Source organism: Rattus rattus, chromosome 2, assembly GCF_011064425.1.
Source record: "Rattus rattus isolate New Zealand chromosome 2, Rrattus_CSIRO_v1, whole genome shotgun sequence".
NCBI lineage: Eukaryota > Metazoa > Chordata > Mammalia > Rodentia > Muridae > Rattus > Rattus rattus.
This window is the reverse complement of record NC_046155.1, coordinates 91,989,801-92,007,020: the sequence shown is the minus strand read 5'-3', so window position 1 is coordinate 92,007,020 and position 17,220 is coordinate 91,989,801. Positions and strand designations below refer to the sequence as shown.

The following is a 17,220-nucleotide window of genomic DNA, read 5'->3' as shown; positions in this document are numbered from 1 at the left end:
CACTGAGAAAGCACAGCAGGTTGCCTATGCCCAGGCCAAAGGCCACAGCTCACCAAGGGAAGCCAGCTGCTTGGTCCAGAAGTTGGGCTCCCAAGTGAATCTGATACTCCAAGGAGAGCCAGGATCTGTGTTACAACTCGTCTCCAGCAGCCGCTGCATCTGAAACACAATCTGGCAACAGAGCCAAGGTCACAGATTTAGATGTGTGTGCCTGCGTGGCAAGTCCTACTTTCTCCTGCTTTGGACAGGTTAAAGGGCCCAGGTCGTGTCCCTCTGGTCCCTAGTCATCCTCCACCGTCTCAGTTCTGTGTCCCCAGGATCTCCCAATCTTCCCAGACAGTGCTCTTTCTCTTTCCAAAGCTCTGGAACCCCTGCACTCATATCTCTTCCTGGCTACAAGTGATTTCTAATAGTCAGGCTGCTCCATTCATCCCACCGTCACCTACCTTCAAAGCTGTGCAGACCCTGTCTGAGCTAGCCATGGCTCTGCTTCTGCCAGCATGTAAAGCCTGTCATCCCACCCGGCTGCCATCTTCCTCTGACGCGGCTCTTGCCTGCTGGCCTTCCATACTCTCCCATAACTTAGGGCTTTGGCAAGTATCCAGTCACACCCTGCTGCCATCTGCTTCCAGATATGTCCCAATCGACATCTTGACCTCTTAAGTCTTTGATTTATTTTTTTAGGTTTGGTTTCTTTTAGAGACAGGGTCTCACATATTCCAGGTCTTCTTCAAATCTATTACCTATCCAAGGAAGACCTTAAACTTCTCATTTCCCGCTCGTACCACCGCATCTGGTTTACGGTGTGATAGGTATCAACCCAGAGCTTTGAACATTTTAGGCAAATACTCTACAGTTAGCTCTAGTCCCAGTTCCTAGTCTTGATCTCTTTTGTTTGTTTCTGAGATTATATTTTAATTACAAAATTTCTCCCTTTCCTGTCCTCCCTCCAAATCCTTGCATATACCCCTCCCTGCTCTCCTTAAAATTTACACCTTTTTTTGGTTTGGGTTTGGGTTTCCTTTTTTTCTGGTTTTTAGACAGGGTCTCTCTGTATAGCTTTAGCTGTCCTGGAACTCGCTCTATAGACCAGGCTGGCCTTGAACTCACAGAGATCAGCCTGCCTCTGCCTCCTAAGTGTGCTGGGTTAAAGGCGTACACTACCACCACTCACCATGGTTTCTTTTTCATCATTGTTTTTGCATGCATATATGTACGCAAATACAGATATATCCCATAATGCAACCTGTTGCGTGCACATAGTTACTTGTATCATTCTTGGTTTCTCTAATGCCAATCAATTTCCATCTGCTCCAGTTCAGTCCCCATACCTACACATTCATCACCTGGACTCATTCTACCCAGGAGGCCATAAACTCCTACAACCCACTTCCTGACTCTAAGGCACTCCTACTGCCTTGAGACATGCTCCCCAATCTCTGCGAGTGCCTCTCCTACAGTCCACAGGCTTCCCAGTTCCCCATTACCTTCAGGTCCCATATCGACAGTGTCCTAAGTCTCTCCCCACTACCAGTGCTAACCTCAGGTCAATCCAGGCATCCTAAAGCCTGGTCTAAGACCATGTAAGTGAACATTAGTTCAGGGGCTCCCTTGGAGGGTTCCCTCAGACTTGGGAACTTCTTTATCAGCTTCTGCTTCCATGCTAGGTCGTTCACCCTGACATTTCACCCTCTCTCTAACCTTTTTATTATCTACCACCTTGTAACTGACAGGGGGAAAAACAGACCACAAAAAGCAAGTGCTCCAGGAACGGAGGATGTAGCTCAGTTAGTTTGCCAGTGTACAGGAAACCCTAGGTTCAATACCCAGCACCACAGAAGCCCAGCATGGTGGTCCACGGCCATAATACAATTCAGGAGAATCAAAAGTTCAAGTCATGCTGAGCTACAAAGTGAGTTTGAAGCCTGCCTGGACCCTGTCTCAGAAATGACAAAAATCCAAATTCTCCGAAATGCCAATCCCTCTGCTTTGTACCCTGAACCGTGTGCACTGCCCTTGTCTGAGGCCAGCCAGCCTCGCACTCTGCCAGCTTTCTCAGAGTGCACCCCACCCACCTGTTTACTGTCAACCTCTCCCACATGTAAGTGCAAAAGTCTGCCAGGCTTACAAAAGGCAAAGGTCCCCCCCAGCTTTCCATCCTTGTCTCCTTTCCCTTCCCTTCCTGACCCCCACCTCCCATGCCCAAGCTCCTCATCTGACTTCTGACTCTACTTTGCTGCAACTTCCTTATAAGATCGCCAGGCAGGGCTGGAGAGATGGCTCTTTCAAAAGACTAGGGTTCAATTCCCAGCACCCACAGTGACAGCTCACAACTGTCTGTAACTCCAAGATCTGACACTCCCACACAGACATACGTGCAGGCAAAACACCAATGCACATTAAAAAAAAAAACAATCACCAGAGTCCTTGGGACTACAGCTTTGGGGCAGCCTGTCCCTGTCCTTCCTGTCTCACTTCTGTAGTACGGCCAGCAGACACTTCAGTTAGAGCTCTTTTGAAATCTGCGCACTGTGCTTCTTTGCCTGACCTCTAGACTCTAGGTGTGCTCCTCAGCCTTCTCCCTTTTATAGAAATGATGGCACGCCCTAGTTTCAGATCTCTCCTCTCCTCCATGATGCTGCCATGGTGATTGTCCCAGTAACTGCCACAACATCCTAATCTCCAGCCCCGATCTCCTTCTGACTTTCAGACTCCTCCATCAGACCAGCTCTTTCCACATCCCTTTTCAGATACCTTCCAGTCACCTTAGAGTCAATACAACCCCCTCCCAAATCTCATCCTCCTCCGGCCTGGAGTGCTGCACTCAGGGAAAAGAGACAGGAGGATCTCAAGTTTGAGGACTGCACAGAGCTACCTAACAAGGCTCTGTCAACAAACAAACAAACAAACACCTCCTCCTTCTCCAGGGTATCACCATCCTCCCAAGCCCAAGACTTTAAATCTTCTCCAACACCTGCTTTTCTCCTGTTTCTCAACTTAGACCTAGTAGACTTCTGTGAGATCTCTGCACACTGAGTGTGCCCAGGACTTTATCTGAATCCATGAGAACTACAGGTCTTCCTTGCTAGGATATCTGGAAGAAAGCGAGAAAACTGGGTCCCTTGGGCTATGGAACTTGGTAGAAAATGACATTGTCTTACTAACCCCAAACCATGGCTGCGTGAGACAGATTGCTGGACCTACTATCTTACTCCTCTTTCCTCCCCAAACCATACACTTCCAAGGATGGTCCCTCCCCCTTGTGATGCAAGCTCTATTCTGATCTGCTTTCCGACAAGCTGGAGGGGCAGGGTTCCTCTTACCAGCTCTTTGCTGAAAAGGAAGGGGACGCTGGTTTTGCTGCAGACAGCCCAATTGATGAAATTCTGCACATGCTCAAACTGACGGTTGAGAACCATGATGCTCTGTAGCTGCTGCTCCAGCTTTCGCTTTCTCTCATTAGTAATGCCCTGGTACACAGAGAAAAGACAGAGTCCCAGTGTCGTTTGTGGACCTATTTGGGAAGTCTAGTGACCACTGTGTATCAGTATGAACACTGATGGCATCCGACAAGAGAACTTCTGAAAACAGCCTGGAGCTGTTTGCTGATGGAGAATGGGGGAAGAGATGGTAAGAGACTTTTACAAACAAATGTGGAATGGTGATAAATACAAAATATGAATGAATGAATAAGTGAGTGAATGAATGAATGTCTACATCTCTTGCATACAGACCAGAAAGTTTAAAATACAGTGTGCACTGAGGTTGCTACAAAGGCCGCATATCTGCATGCACACACATTTCTGCTCCTGAGGTGCACACACATACCTCAAGCTCTTCTATGAGTCCATTGGCCTGTTTGTTCAGCTCATTCATGAGGACCATCTTGGCCATTTTGATCTGGTTTTCCACCTTCCTATGCTGATGTTTCACTTCGAAAATCCTGGAAACATGATGAGACAGAACACGCGGATCCCATTCCTGCTTGCTGAGAGACAGCAAGCACTTGGGGTACCTTGAGTCAGGGACAAGCAGGTACCAAAGAAAAGGAGACCTTTCCTCAGCCCTATTCGGTGTCCCTCCCAGACCCCTTGGTCTAAATGGGCTTCCTCTGGGTAAACCTCAAGTCCGCAGTCAAGCCCACCCAGTAGCTCACCAGGTAGCACAGTGGGATATATGTGTACGATTTCATATGACATATTGTCCAAAAGGAAGGTGCTCCAAGAAGTGGGAGAGAGAGTGCCCAAGAGTGGAGTACTGAGACTCGTAGTACTAAGGGTAGTGGGTATCTAAGGGCAATGATCAATGACATATTTGGTGTTTCTTTTGGGGGTGATGAAAATGTTCAATTGCACATTTCTGTGAAGTACTAAATCAATTAATTACATATCTTTAAGGGCCTCATTTATTATCTCATGAAGAATCTTTAACAGATAAAGGTTATAGGCTTTGTGGTTACCACAGTCCTTAGCTCAGGTAAGTCACCTAACTCTCTGAGCCTCTGTCTCCTCATTGGTAAAATGAAGAGAAGCCTTAACTGAAAGAATTACAACAAATGGTGCTGACTGCAGTCAGCATGTAGAAGAATGAAAATCGATCCATTCTTATCACCCTGTACAAAGCTTAAATCCAAGTGGATCAAGGACCTCCACATCAAACCAGATACACTCAAACTAATAGAAGAAAAAGTGGGAAAGAGCCTCAAACCCATGGGCACTGGGAAAATTTCCTGAACAGAACACCAATGGCTTATGCTCTAAGATCAAGAATTGATAAATGGGACCTCTCAAAATTGCAAAGCTTCTGTAAGGCAAAGGACACTGTCAATAGGACAAAATGGCAACCAACAGATTTGGAAAAGATCTTTACCAATCCTACATCCAATAGAGGGCTAATATCCAATATACATAAAGAACTCAAGTAGTTAGGCTCCAGAGAATCAAATAACCCTATTAAAAATGAGGTACAGAGCTAAACAAAGAATTCTCAGCTGAGGAATATTAAATGGCTGAGAAACACCTAAAGAAATGTTCAACATCGTTAGTCATCAGGGAAACGCAAATCAAAACAACCCTGAGATTCCACCTCACACCAGTCAGAATGGCTAAGATCAAAAACTCAGGTGACAACAGATGCTGGTGAGGATGTGGAGAAAGAAGAACACTCCTCCATTGTTGATGGGATTGCAAGCTGGTACAACCACTCTGGAAATCAGTCTGGAGATTCCTCAGAAAATTGGACATTCCAATACCTGAGGACCCAGCTATACCACTCCTAGGCATATACACAAAAGATGCCCCAACATACAACAGAGACACATGCTCCACTATGTTCATAGCAGCCTTATTTATAATAGCCAGAAGCTGGAAAGAACCAAGATGCCCTTCAACAGAGGAATGGATACAGAAAATGTATCCATGGAGTACTACTCAGCTATTAAAAACAATGACTTCATGAAATTCATAGGCAAATAGATGGAACTAGAAAATATCTTGAGTGAAGTAAGCCAAGCACAAAAAAAAAAACGCACATGGTATGCACTCACTGATAAGTGGATATTAGCCCAAAAGTTCGGATTATCCAAGATACAATCCGCAGACCACATGAAGCTCAAGAAGAAGGATGACCAAAGTGCAGATGCTTCAGTCCCTCTTAAAAGGGGGAACAAAAATATTCATAGGAGGAGATATTGAGACAAAGTTTGGAGCAGAGACTGAAGGAAAGGCCATCCAGAGACTGCCCCAGCTGGGGATCCAGCCCATATACATACAGCCACCAAACCCAGACAATATTGCTGAACAGCATGCTGACAGGAGCCTGATATAGCTGTCTCCTGAGAGGCTCTGCCAGAGCATGACAAACACAGAGGCAGATGCTCGCAGCCAACCACTAAACTGAGACCAGGGTCCCTGTTGGAGGAGTTAGAGAAAGGACTGAAGGAGCTGAAGGGGTTTATAATCCCATAACAACAACAATACCAACCAACCAGAGCTCCCAGGGACTAAACCACCATCTAAAGAGTATATATGGACAGACTCATGGCTCCAGTTGCATATGTAGCAGAGGTTGGGCACCAATGGGAGGAGAAGCCCTTAGTCCTGCCAAGGTTGCACCCCCCAGTGTAGGAGAATGTCAAGGCAGGGAGGCAGGAATGGGTAGGTGGTTGGGTGGGGGAACACCCTCATAGAAGAAGGGGGTTTATGGATAGGAAACCTGGAAAGGGGATGACATTTGAACTGTAAATAAAAAGTATCCAATAAAAAAAAGAATTACAACCAAACAATATGTTTCCCAACCCAGTGGTTCCCAATCCCTACTCTTCCGAATACCAGTGATAGCATACAGTGATAACATGCCACTTACATATTTACATGGGAAACAAGAATGGACAGGTCATAACTAACTTGTTGCTATCGCACAGTAAATAGCACTTCCTTCTCCAGAGTCTATGGACTGTGCATGCTCGCTCTCAAGTACCCATTTCCAGCTGATTCATAAAGAACAGAACTTTGGCCCATACTAACTCTGATTGTCCTGAAATGGCCTGGCCCCAGTCACTGACCGATAGCTCACACACACACCTCACTGGTATTGAGACCTCCACATAAAGGGCTACACAGGCTTATCTGCCAGAGGTGAAAGAGCAGATGTTTTCAGCACTAGCAAGCTATGGCCTGGGCTACCTGTCCTCGATTTGCTTTGCCGATGTCTGCAGGCTGGACTTCTTATGTGCCACCTGGGTAGTCACGCTTTCCAGAAGCATCCTCTGGTTTTGTAGAACTTCTTCCACATGTCTGCACCTAAGAGAGGAGACAAGGCAAGAGCTGAGGAGTTATGGCTCCTCCCCTGAGCACAGTGAACTCTCAGCCTCAGAGGCCGGGATCACACACTGAGTCAAAGGCAGCACCGAAGTCTCTCGGTCCATCAGACTTGGAATTTAGATAAGTCCCACGAGAGAGGAGACACCTCAGCCCGTGCTGCAGGTTGGGTTAGCAGAGAGGATTGCTTTGTGTTTTGTTTTGTTTCTTGAGAGAGAGTTTCACTGTATAATCAAGTTATCTTCTGGCTCCCTATGTAGCCTGGACTGTCCCCCAAACTCACCCCACCCTGCCTCAGCCCTACAAGTGCTGGGATTGCAGAATGCCACCATACCCTCCCTGCATCAGGGAGAGAGAGGGCTTTGGTACCTCGCAGGCCAGAACTCTCACAGAGAGCAATGCAGAGCCTCCCATCCCCACTCAGACAGCCCGGCAGCCCCACCTGTGCTCCTTGTGCTCCACCATCAGGCAGCTGTGGCAGGTGAGCACATCACATGTCTCACAGAAGAGCTTGAGCACCTCGTGTGTGTGCAGAGGGCAGTACAAGGCGAAGTCCCCAGAGCCGCCGTTGACCCCTGTCAGAGGAGATAGAAGATGTGAGCTTCTGTTCGTGAACACCTTTCTGTAAGTTTTGTTGAGCCCTTGGAGGCTCAGCCCTTGAGGGATGTGGCACAGGCACAGAGCTTGAGGGAGGAGATGTGAACAGGAGAGGTCTCTCTTGGGACTGGTGAGACTCAGGGCACAGGGAAGAAGTCAAGCTTAGCCTGGACAGATTTGCTCAGCTGCCCAGAAACCTCCCACTCTCGGCCTAAGTCCCTCTGCCTGGCAGAGGTGAAGAGAGCACTTGCCCTGCCTCTCTGGCACAATGGGAAACCCTCCCAAGCCACCCGAGCCACGTCAGAACCAGGATTCTGTGCTGATGGAGCTAAGACCAGCTACTCAGCCTTGCTGGGCTTCAGGCTAGCAACCAACTCTGCTTCCCGTGGGCTTGACAAACATAAAACCTCTTCCTCAAGACAAAGAAGACTTCCTAAAAGATTGCTGCATAAAACAGTGCAGGATGGACAAAAGGACAAGAGTGGACGGGATTGTTAAGTCTCTGTGGGGGACATATCGCTCTAAATAGAAGTAGAAGGTAGGAGCTCGATTAGCTTCCATGATTCAAGACCATGCTCCGAGCACCAGCTCACCCACACACACCCACCCCACATCTCCCCCACCCCCAGCCCTCCAGTGAAAGACGGGAGTGAGTCACCCCTCTGACTCTGCAGGAGGCATTCTCCCTTTCCAAAAGACTCAAAAATCATCCCCACTGTCTCCCTTGACTGGGAAAGGAGGTCAGAGAGCTACTCTTGAGGCACCTGAGGGGTCCACACAGAAGCAGGGTAGGGGGCTGGTACCTGAGGATCCCTTCTGTGCCCTTGCAAAGAGTGGGCCCCCTGGGGCTGGGACATGCCGGTGTTCCTCCGTGCAGGAGCTGCACAGCCAGCGGTTGCAGTACGTGCAGAGGATGTGCGCCGCCCGCTTCTCCTTGCACTCAGAGCAGCTCTGGAAGCAGAGAGTCCAAAACTCAGTGACCGTCTCACTGCGGAGGCTTGCGGCTGCAAGTAGCGTGCTCTAGGGAACAGGGTCCTGATGGACTGTTTCACCAGGACTGAGGAGAGCAGTCTACGGGAGGGCTGCCTGTCTCGGTCTGTGCAGAAAAGCACCCTCTGTGACTAAATGGACAGTGGCTATCCTCTACTAAAGCTAAGGAAAACCAGTAAACCAAGGCTCTCCATTAAGGCATGCACAGAATGGGCAGGGTGACACCCTTTAGATGGTTAATGCTGGGACAATAAATAGCACATGACAAGTGCTATGGACATTTGCAGAAGGAGGTTTCCAAGAACTAGGCCTAAGAATGGCTGGGAACTTTCTCACCGATAGGAAATGGCTGTTGATTCCTCAATGGCAGAGGTAGATGAGGGGAAGGGTAAAACTCAAGCAAAAGCAGAGCATTCGACTTCTTCAAAGGGGAGAAGGCCTAAAACGTCAGCGTATCCAGGGTGATGAACATGCAGGGCCAGAGAGCACACAGGGCCAGCTTCACAGGGCCAGCTTCACAGGGCCAGCTTCACAGGGCCAGCTTCAGGGCTATGCCTCACACCTGGAGTCTGCCTGACCTAACACCTCCTCCTCACCTCGACCAAATGTTGGTTGTTTTATCGGCAGATGTAATGCTAGGTCTGGTGGAAACTATTATGAATACGCAGACCAACGATCTACCTAATCCATGCCCAATTCATAGAAGCCACTAACCCAGAAAGATTGACGAATCTTCCTATGAACATCTTAGAAGTCGAATGCAGGAGTTTATCTGCTTAGTACCATAAGCCCCAGAGTGTAAGACAGTCAGTAGGAATTAGATGCAGAGCAAGGAAATAAATTAGTAAATGAATGAAATGCAGTGATAAGGTTATGCCAGGAGAGAGAGAAGGCAAGCTAGTCGGTAAGTAATGCAAAATTCAGAAACAGGGGGGAAAGGTTGAACTATCACAGACAAGATTAAAAGCCCATTACATCTAAGCTGGTGTGTGAATTTTCAACGTAGGAGGAAGATAAAGAAAGGCCTGGTACTGATGCTTTCAGTAAGAGCCATGAAAAAAAGAAAACACTGAAATAGATTAATGTGCCTTAAGATACCTTCACCTTCCACTCAAAGCATGTAATTTCACATAGGAGAGAATTGCTCTGCTTCTCCCAATTTGAACATTTTTTATTTCCTCCTGAGTGGATGGATGGGTGAGTAGATGGATGGGTAGGTGGATAGATGGATGATGGATGGACAGATGGATGGATAAGAATAGCTGGTAGTGGAGTCACAAGTCAGGGACAGAGGCTAGACCTATAGACAGGGGTCTCATCAATTTCTGTAAACCATCATCTGTAAATTTCCTTGTCCTGACTTACCCTGGCCATTGTGGGTTTCCCAGGATTAAAGCACTGAAGAAAAATATGTTCAGTTACATCTCTGGTAAGATAGATGCGCTGACATCCAGGGCAGGAGATGAGCTCTAGCGGGGAAAGACAGACAGTGGCGTCAAGGCAACAGAGCAGGTTATAATGAGGCCTAGGAGGCTTTCTACTACCCAGCACCCAGATATGGGCAACACCCCCTGTGATCCCTGTTCAGTAGCACAGCCTGCAGTTACCATGAACATGACCATCCTATCAGAGGCCTGCCCTACAGAGCACCGGACTAGCCTCTTCTCATTCCAGTCTTTACTTAATCTATCTTCCTCTCCTCTGCAGGAGCCAGGCCATTGCAAGCTCAGGCCTCTCTCCTTCTGACCATCAGGTGCCTCCTGCTGCTCCAGTTCCTCATTCTACAGCTCAAGGTCCCAGTTCCTGGTCTTGGAAGGGTTAGCATAGCCCAGAGGACAGCAGTAGTCATTAAGGTTACCATGTTACCCAGATTACTTCAGAGATCTCAAAGCTAGAGCTTCCAGAAGTTCTCTAGCAAGAGGAAGATCTACATCCACCTGTTCTGCCTGCTCGTAGGAGGTATTTATCTCTTGGTTTAACCAACAAGTCTGTTTCTGGGGCTTAGAGTCCTGTTGCTGGGCTGTTTCCACCTACAGTCCTAGACCAGGTTAGGTACACTACATGCATCACCTGTGAACAGCCCGACTCACTCCCTCTCCCAAAGGAATACAACAGTTTCCAACACATTCCTCAGCATAGTGGACATCTAAACTACACAGGCAGCAGGAGGCTGCCACCCTGGAGACAACCGTGACTCTTCAGACCCATTCTAAAACAGCCAAGCTCTGGGAATGGGAAGAGGGAAAAGTATCTGTGTTCATGGAGGAGGCTGATGTAAAAAGGAACTGGTAATAACAGGACTTGTAATAATGCTCTAACGGTCTTCTCTCTCTTCCCATCAACATAGAGAAGAACGCTACAGAGGCAAGTGCTCTACAAGGCACCCAGAAAAATGCAAGCGCAAATATCGCGTTGGCCACCCAGTGACCTCGGGCAAGGTGCCTCATCTCAACTGACTCACCTATTCCCATTTCATTGTATGTAAAAGAAACAAGAAAAATGAGAGCCTTTGATAGAGAGGAATGGAGACGCACATTTATACTCTCAGTGCTTAGGGAATCTGAGGCACAAGCAACGCACGTTCAAGGGCAGTGGGGATTACAGAGCAAGATCCTGTGGCAAAAAGACAGAGAGACAGGCTCGGTGGAGAAAGGAGCCAAGCCTGACAACCTTCGCGGTAACCTCTGAACGCACAGACGGAGGGAGAGAAGCAGTTCTTTCAGGTTGGCCTCTGACCTCTACATGTGTGCTATAGCACACACACACACACACACACACACACACACACACACACACACACACACACACACACACACACTAGGGTTGCCAGGAGAATTAAGTTAAATAATATTTGAGAAAACATAGTCCTCCTTAAATGCTGACTTTGAATTGAGAATGTCTCTCACATCCTCTCCACGGTATGATGAAAAGCAGATAAAGAATGGAGCACACTGAGAAAGTGCCACAACCTCTTCCTCTCCTGGAGAGGATTCCTGTGATCCCTTTTGTTTTTTAAAGACACACTTTCATTATATAGCCCTAGCTGGCCTGGAACTCACTATGCAGCCAAGGTAGGCCTCGAGCTCACAGAGGTCCTCTCTGCCTCTGCCTCTGCCTCTGCCTCTGCCTCTGCCTCTGCCTCTGCCTCTGCCTCTGCCTCTGCCTCTGCCTCTGCCTCTGCCTCTGCCTCTGCCTCTGCCTCTGCCTCTGCCTCTGCCTCTCTGCCTCTGTATCTCGGCCTCTCTGCCTCTGTCTCTGCCTCTGCCTCTGCCTCTGTCTCTCTGTCTCTCTCTCTCTCCCTCTCTCTCCCTCTCTCTCTCTCTCTCTCTCTCTCTCTCTCTCTCTCTCTCTCCCCCTCTCTCTCTCTCTCTCTCTCCCTCTCTCCCTCTGCCTCTCTCTCTGCCTCTCTGCTCTCTGCCTCTCTCTCTCCTCTCCCCTCTGCCTCTGCCTCTCTGTCTCTGCCTCTCTGCCTCTGCCTCTCTGCCTCTCTGCCTCTCTGCCTCTCTGCCTCTGCCTCTCTGCCTCTCTCTGCCTCTGCCTCTGCCTCTGCCTCTGCCCCTGCCTTTCTGCCTCTGCCCCTGCCTCTGCCTCTGCCTCTCAAGTACTGGGATTAAAGGCGTTTACCACTGGCCTGGCCTCTCTTGTGATCCTAACATCAAATGGACTCTTGGGAATGGGAAGATGGCTCAGTGGGGAGAAAGAGGGGCAAAAACGAGTTCCTGGAGCTCTCTGACCAACTAGCCTAACCAAATTGGGTTAGCTTCAGGTTCAGTGAGAAATCCTGTCTCAACTCATAAGATAGAGGGGAACTGAGGTAGACACTTTATGTTGGCCTGTGATCTTCACATGTGCATACCACCCACACATACATGAACACTGTACATGCGCGTGCACGCGCGCGCGCGCACACACACACACACACACACACACACACACACACACACCAAGGAGAGAGCGTACTCTTCATCTCCATCCACTGAATTTGTGACTAGACCTCAGGGACCTGTGCAACTCTCCTCTTGCTCCTAGAATGCTCCATCTGTTCTGTGAAAAGTTGAACCTGGGACTCAGATTGCTGAGAGACATCAGGCTTTGAGGAAGAGGCCGTGGTTATCTCAAGCATTCCTTATAAGGCCACCCTAAACCAGCCAGACCAAGTGCTCTACCAATCCAATAAAGACACGGGAGTACAGCCAAGACTGGCCAAACTCAGCCCAGACTATCCAGAAAATTCCAGTCCATATCACCAACCTGGAGAGCCACACGCCAAAGAAATTTGGTTTAACCACCACGTTTTTGGAGTGGCTTTACAGAAAAAGCTCTTTATTACTATCTGGAAAATCCACAACATCACAGAAAACACTAAGATTTGAGCGGCAGAATTATATCCGAATCCCCTGGGTATTTTCCTGCTGGCCGACACTCTCCACAGGTGGCACCATCTGGGCTGTCAGATGACTCCATCTACTAGACAGAGCCACCTTCAGAACAGAAAGCTGCTCCGAGTGCTGAAAGTTACTTTCACAGAACTCCCGACTCCCGGTACCAAGTCCTCACATATTAGAAACAGTCACACATCAAAGCGGGAAAGATGATTCCAATAAGGCCTCACGACACATCATCTGCTTTTCTGGCCTTAAGGACAAAGCCTTTGTCTGGTATTCATTTTTAACCTGGCCTTACCTCCCTCCAGTCTCAGCCCTAGCTTCATTGCCAAATGCTGTCTATCTCTGGCATGCCGAGTATCTCTGCTGTCGCTGGAACAGCCAAACTTTTGCATGGCTCTGTCTGGGAAAATGCTGTTCCTTCTTGAAATACTTGTTTTTGCTTCTGTCCTTTTCAGATAAACTCCTATGCATCCTTTCAAACCTGCTCAAATGTTCCACTTTGGAGAAACAGGGCTGATTTCCCCTAGGATCAGTTAATTAGTAACTCCAGTTTAATAAGCATCGCGGTGCATTTTAACTACCTGCTCATATGTCTGCACACGGAAATAATCCACATTTGGCATTAAAGGATGGCTGGTGGTTTTTACAAGATTGGATAATTGGGTTTCTTTTGCTGGTATGTTCCGTGTGGACTCCTTGCACTCACAGCCACTTTTAGAAGAAGAAGCCACCTGGCAGTTTGTGAATGGTGGGAGAAAGCCATCCTGAGGTGACACTCACACTCACAGACAAGGCTCAGCTGCTGTTACCTGACCGTCAGCATGGGTGATCACCCCCATTCTCTGTACTAAGTTGTTAAAGGGAAGAAGGGAGACTAGGTGCAGCAGGAGACTAGACAACCCTTCTCACGTGCCCTTAGCAGTAGAGCGTCAGGGAAACTCCCTGAGGCAGGACAAGAGAGGACAGTTAGCCAAATGACAACCACACGACCTATCATCCTTGTCAGAAGGTCAGGTGGACCAGGCACACCTGTAATCCTAGCACTTGAGAGATCAAGGCAGAACAATTGCCAACTGGTTTGCTTCTGGCCACCTCAGCTACACAGTGAGAAACTGTGTCGAACAAACAAAACAAAAACCAGACTGTGGCTGAGGGGGGGCTGGAGGTGGGGGATTAATCCTCTGAGGTGGGGCTGCTAACTATCAAGGCTGGAGGACAGCTGCCCTGCTCAAAGATTCACTATTTACATATTTAAATTGTGTCATATGTAAAATGCTATTTCCTTATAGTGTTTGTTTATATTGAAGAGAAGGACCCCTCACCCCCATTTGTTTGTTTTGAGAAAAGAGTCTCATGTAGCCCAGGCTCTTTTTGAACTCAAAATGGGGCCAAGAATGACCCTGAAATTACAAGTGTATGATGCCATGCCTAATTTATGCAGCGCCAATGAGATTAAACCCAGGGCATCATGCATGCTATGGAGACACTCAACCAACTAAACTACATGAGGGATGTGGAGCTTTTAAAGCCAGAGCCTTACTATGTAGCCTCGGCCTGCCTGATTCCTCTGTGTAGAGCAGGCTGGCCTTGAACTTGCCATCCATTCTCCTGCCACCACCTCCAGAGTACTGGGATCACAGATGTGTGTCACCAAGCCCAGCTGTTTTTACTGTGTGTTTTTACTATTGAATTAATTTAGTTCACAGGCTTGGTCACTTATTTTCACAACCAAAAACATTATTCTTGAGACACAGGGAACCATAACACAAAGAGATGGGTCTTCTGTCTCCAGAAACAGAGACCAGAGGTTTCCCTATGGAGCTAGTGGCCTGGAAAGACAGATCTCAAAGCCATGGTCATTCACTCAGTGTGGTAAGAGAGTTGAGGCCATGATGTAAGTCTGTAATTCTAGCACTCGGGAGACTGAGGCAGGGAAATCTCAAGTTCAAGACCACATTAAGCTACATATCAAGTTTCAGGATAGTCTGTCTCAAAAGTTAAATAGCTATGTTTCTTGCCCTTAAGAAGTGTGATAGAAATTGGCATCTGATTAACACCACTCTCCAACCAGCCACCACACGTGATATCTCATTCAGTCATCAAATCAACTTTTAAGAATCGGTCTTGTCCACATTTTATTGGGGAGATTGAGGTTCCAAGAAGTTAAATTATAGTGGTTTGCAATCCCATAAGAACAACAACAATATCAACCAGCCAAACCCCTCAGAGCTCCCAGGGACTAAACCACCAACCAAAGAGTACACATGGAGGGACCCATGACTCCAGCTGCATATGTAGCAGAGGATGGCTTTCTTGGGCATCAGTGAGAGGGGAGGCCCTTGGTCCTGTGGAGGCTCGATGCCCCAGTGTAGGGGAATGCCAGGGTGGGGAGACAGGAGTGGGTGGGTAGGGGAGCACCCTCATAGAAGAAAGGGAGGCGATAGGGGGTTGCAGAGGGGAAAACAGGAAAGGGGATAACATTTGAAATGTGAATAAATAAAATATCCAATAAAAAAGGAAGTTAAATTATCCAAGCCTGTGGCAAATGGAAACCCAAGTCCATTTGCCTTTAAAACCATGTCCTCATGGCCAGGAAGATGGCTGAGTGGTAAAACACTTGCCATGCAAGCATGAGGACCCAGTTCAAATTCCCAGAACCCACAGAACACTGGGTGCGTTGTGAAGCATCTGTAACCTCGGAACAGCAGCAGGTAGGTAGGTGGAGGGAGACAATAGCATCCCCAGAAGCACACACAGCACTAGTCTGCACTGTACAGCACAGTCACAGACAACAGTAACGCCCTGCTTCACACAAGCTGGAAAATGAGGGCTGCCAATGCAGTGTCTTCTGACCTTTCAACGTGTGTGTGGCACACACACACACACACACACACACACACACACACACACACACACAAAACCATGGCCTTTTCATTATGCTATATTCTTTCCTAATTCAATAATAAAGAAATGATATATTTTTATTTTAATTAACTAGGCAGTTTCACTGTGTACAAAATAGTTCATAATAATGATCAGAACGCAGTTATGATCCCACTATACCTGTAGCCTATACCCAGCTCTGAAAAATGAAATTCTCCAGCTGTGCTTAAGGGTGTAAGAAATATAATATTTGAGGAAAAGGAAACAGAATGAGGCTTTTGTGCCTTAATAAAACAAATGTAGGCACAGGTGCATTCTTTGCTACAAATCCAAACTACAAAGGGGGACTTTTAACTACCCTGATGTGGGCTGGGGCGTGGCCAGTGGGTAGAACGTCGGAGTTTCAGGGGGTCCAGAAAGCAACACTCAAAACTAACTCTTCAGGTGGTTACAATGCATTCTTGGTGATGACCAGCACGCTGGACAGTTCTCTTCCTCTGAGAACTCTGTCCCCTTTGTCATGAAGCTTAGGAAGGCAGAAAGTCCAAAAATCTCTGGATATAGCTGTGGTGAGTTTCCCCTCTGACAGACAAATGGATAGATTCCCAACACAGAGAAGGAAGCCCTGATACCCAGGAACCCTATGGATGGCACTGAATCAGAGGCTACATTTTACCTCCTCTGACTCCCAACTCAACTAAAAGACCAAGATGTAGTCTGGGCTGCTACTGGGGCTGGAGTATGTGCTGAGCCCAGAAAAAGGAAGGAGGGCCAGTGTGGGTAACTATCCCTCAGCACAAACAACAGGACCACGGCAACCTTGGCTTCAGATGAGAATAGGAGAGACATCCCAGAATCAGGCATGGGTCAGCTCAGGCCACCAGATGAGCATGGCCATCTTGAGTCCGGTGCTTAGCAACCTGCATGGTTTATGAAGCTTGTTAACTCTTCATCCCTTGTCCAGGGCTCCATGAAACTGCCACTGGAGCCCCAGATCTCTCTGGCCTAGCAGTGGGAGCCACCTAGGCAGCCTAAAGTGCCTCTGCCAGAGTCGCTTCGGACACTGTTTGGATAGACGGGCTCTGTTCCCAATTGCCAATCACATGGAGGATGGCACGAAGGCCTCAAGAGAAACAGGGACGCACAGCTTCAAAACTACTACGACGCCCTCGTGAAACCTCAAACCACCGAGCAGCTTAGAATAACCTCTGTAGCCACAGGTAAGACACATGCCTCACTACGCCTCTGCCAGACACCGCATAGGGAAATGAAGCCATGCTCAGGTAGGCCGGCCAGACTCACTAATCACCTGTGCCCTCCCAGCCTCCGCACTCTCAGGATGCTGAGCACCAAGCAAGGCCCCCACAGAAGCCCTCCACAGCCCCATGGCTCCGAGCAGCACTGCCTTCAAGAAACACGCTGCACCGACTTTTCAGATGCCAGTACCTGTTAGAAAGACAGATTTTGATCCAAGACACACCTAGGTTCACTGCCGATTTTGCCCCTGGCGGCCACCAGGCTTACCTGTCACCCTGTTGCTCTGT

At 48.1% G+C, this 17,220-nt stretch overlaps 1 protein-coding gene across 1 annotated transcript in view; it reads right to left on the bottom strand.

Annotated features, from left to right (window-relative positions):
- Trim66 (tripartite motif containing 66) overlaps positions 1-17,220 on the bottom strand; it is a 54,555-nt gene that overhangs the window by 23,050 nt on the left and 14,285 nt on the right. The window contains exons 2-8 of the mRNA XM_032892939.1: positions 9,771-9,874; positions 8,219-8,366; positions 7,261-7,393; positions 6,684-6,800; positions 3,829-3,943; positions 3,324-3,470; positions 54-171 (exon numbers count right to left, since the gene is read on the bottom strand). Coding sequence (XP_032748830.1) covers positions 54-171; positions 3,324-3,470; positions 3,829-3,943; positions 6,684-6,800; positions 7,261-7,393; positions 8,219-8,366; positions 9,771-9,874 — 882 coding nt within the window. The remainder of the gene's footprint in view (positions 1-53; positions 172-3,323; positions 3,471-3,828; positions 3,944-6,683; positions 6,801-7,260; positions 7,394-8,218; positions 8,367-9,770; positions 9,875-17,220) is intronic.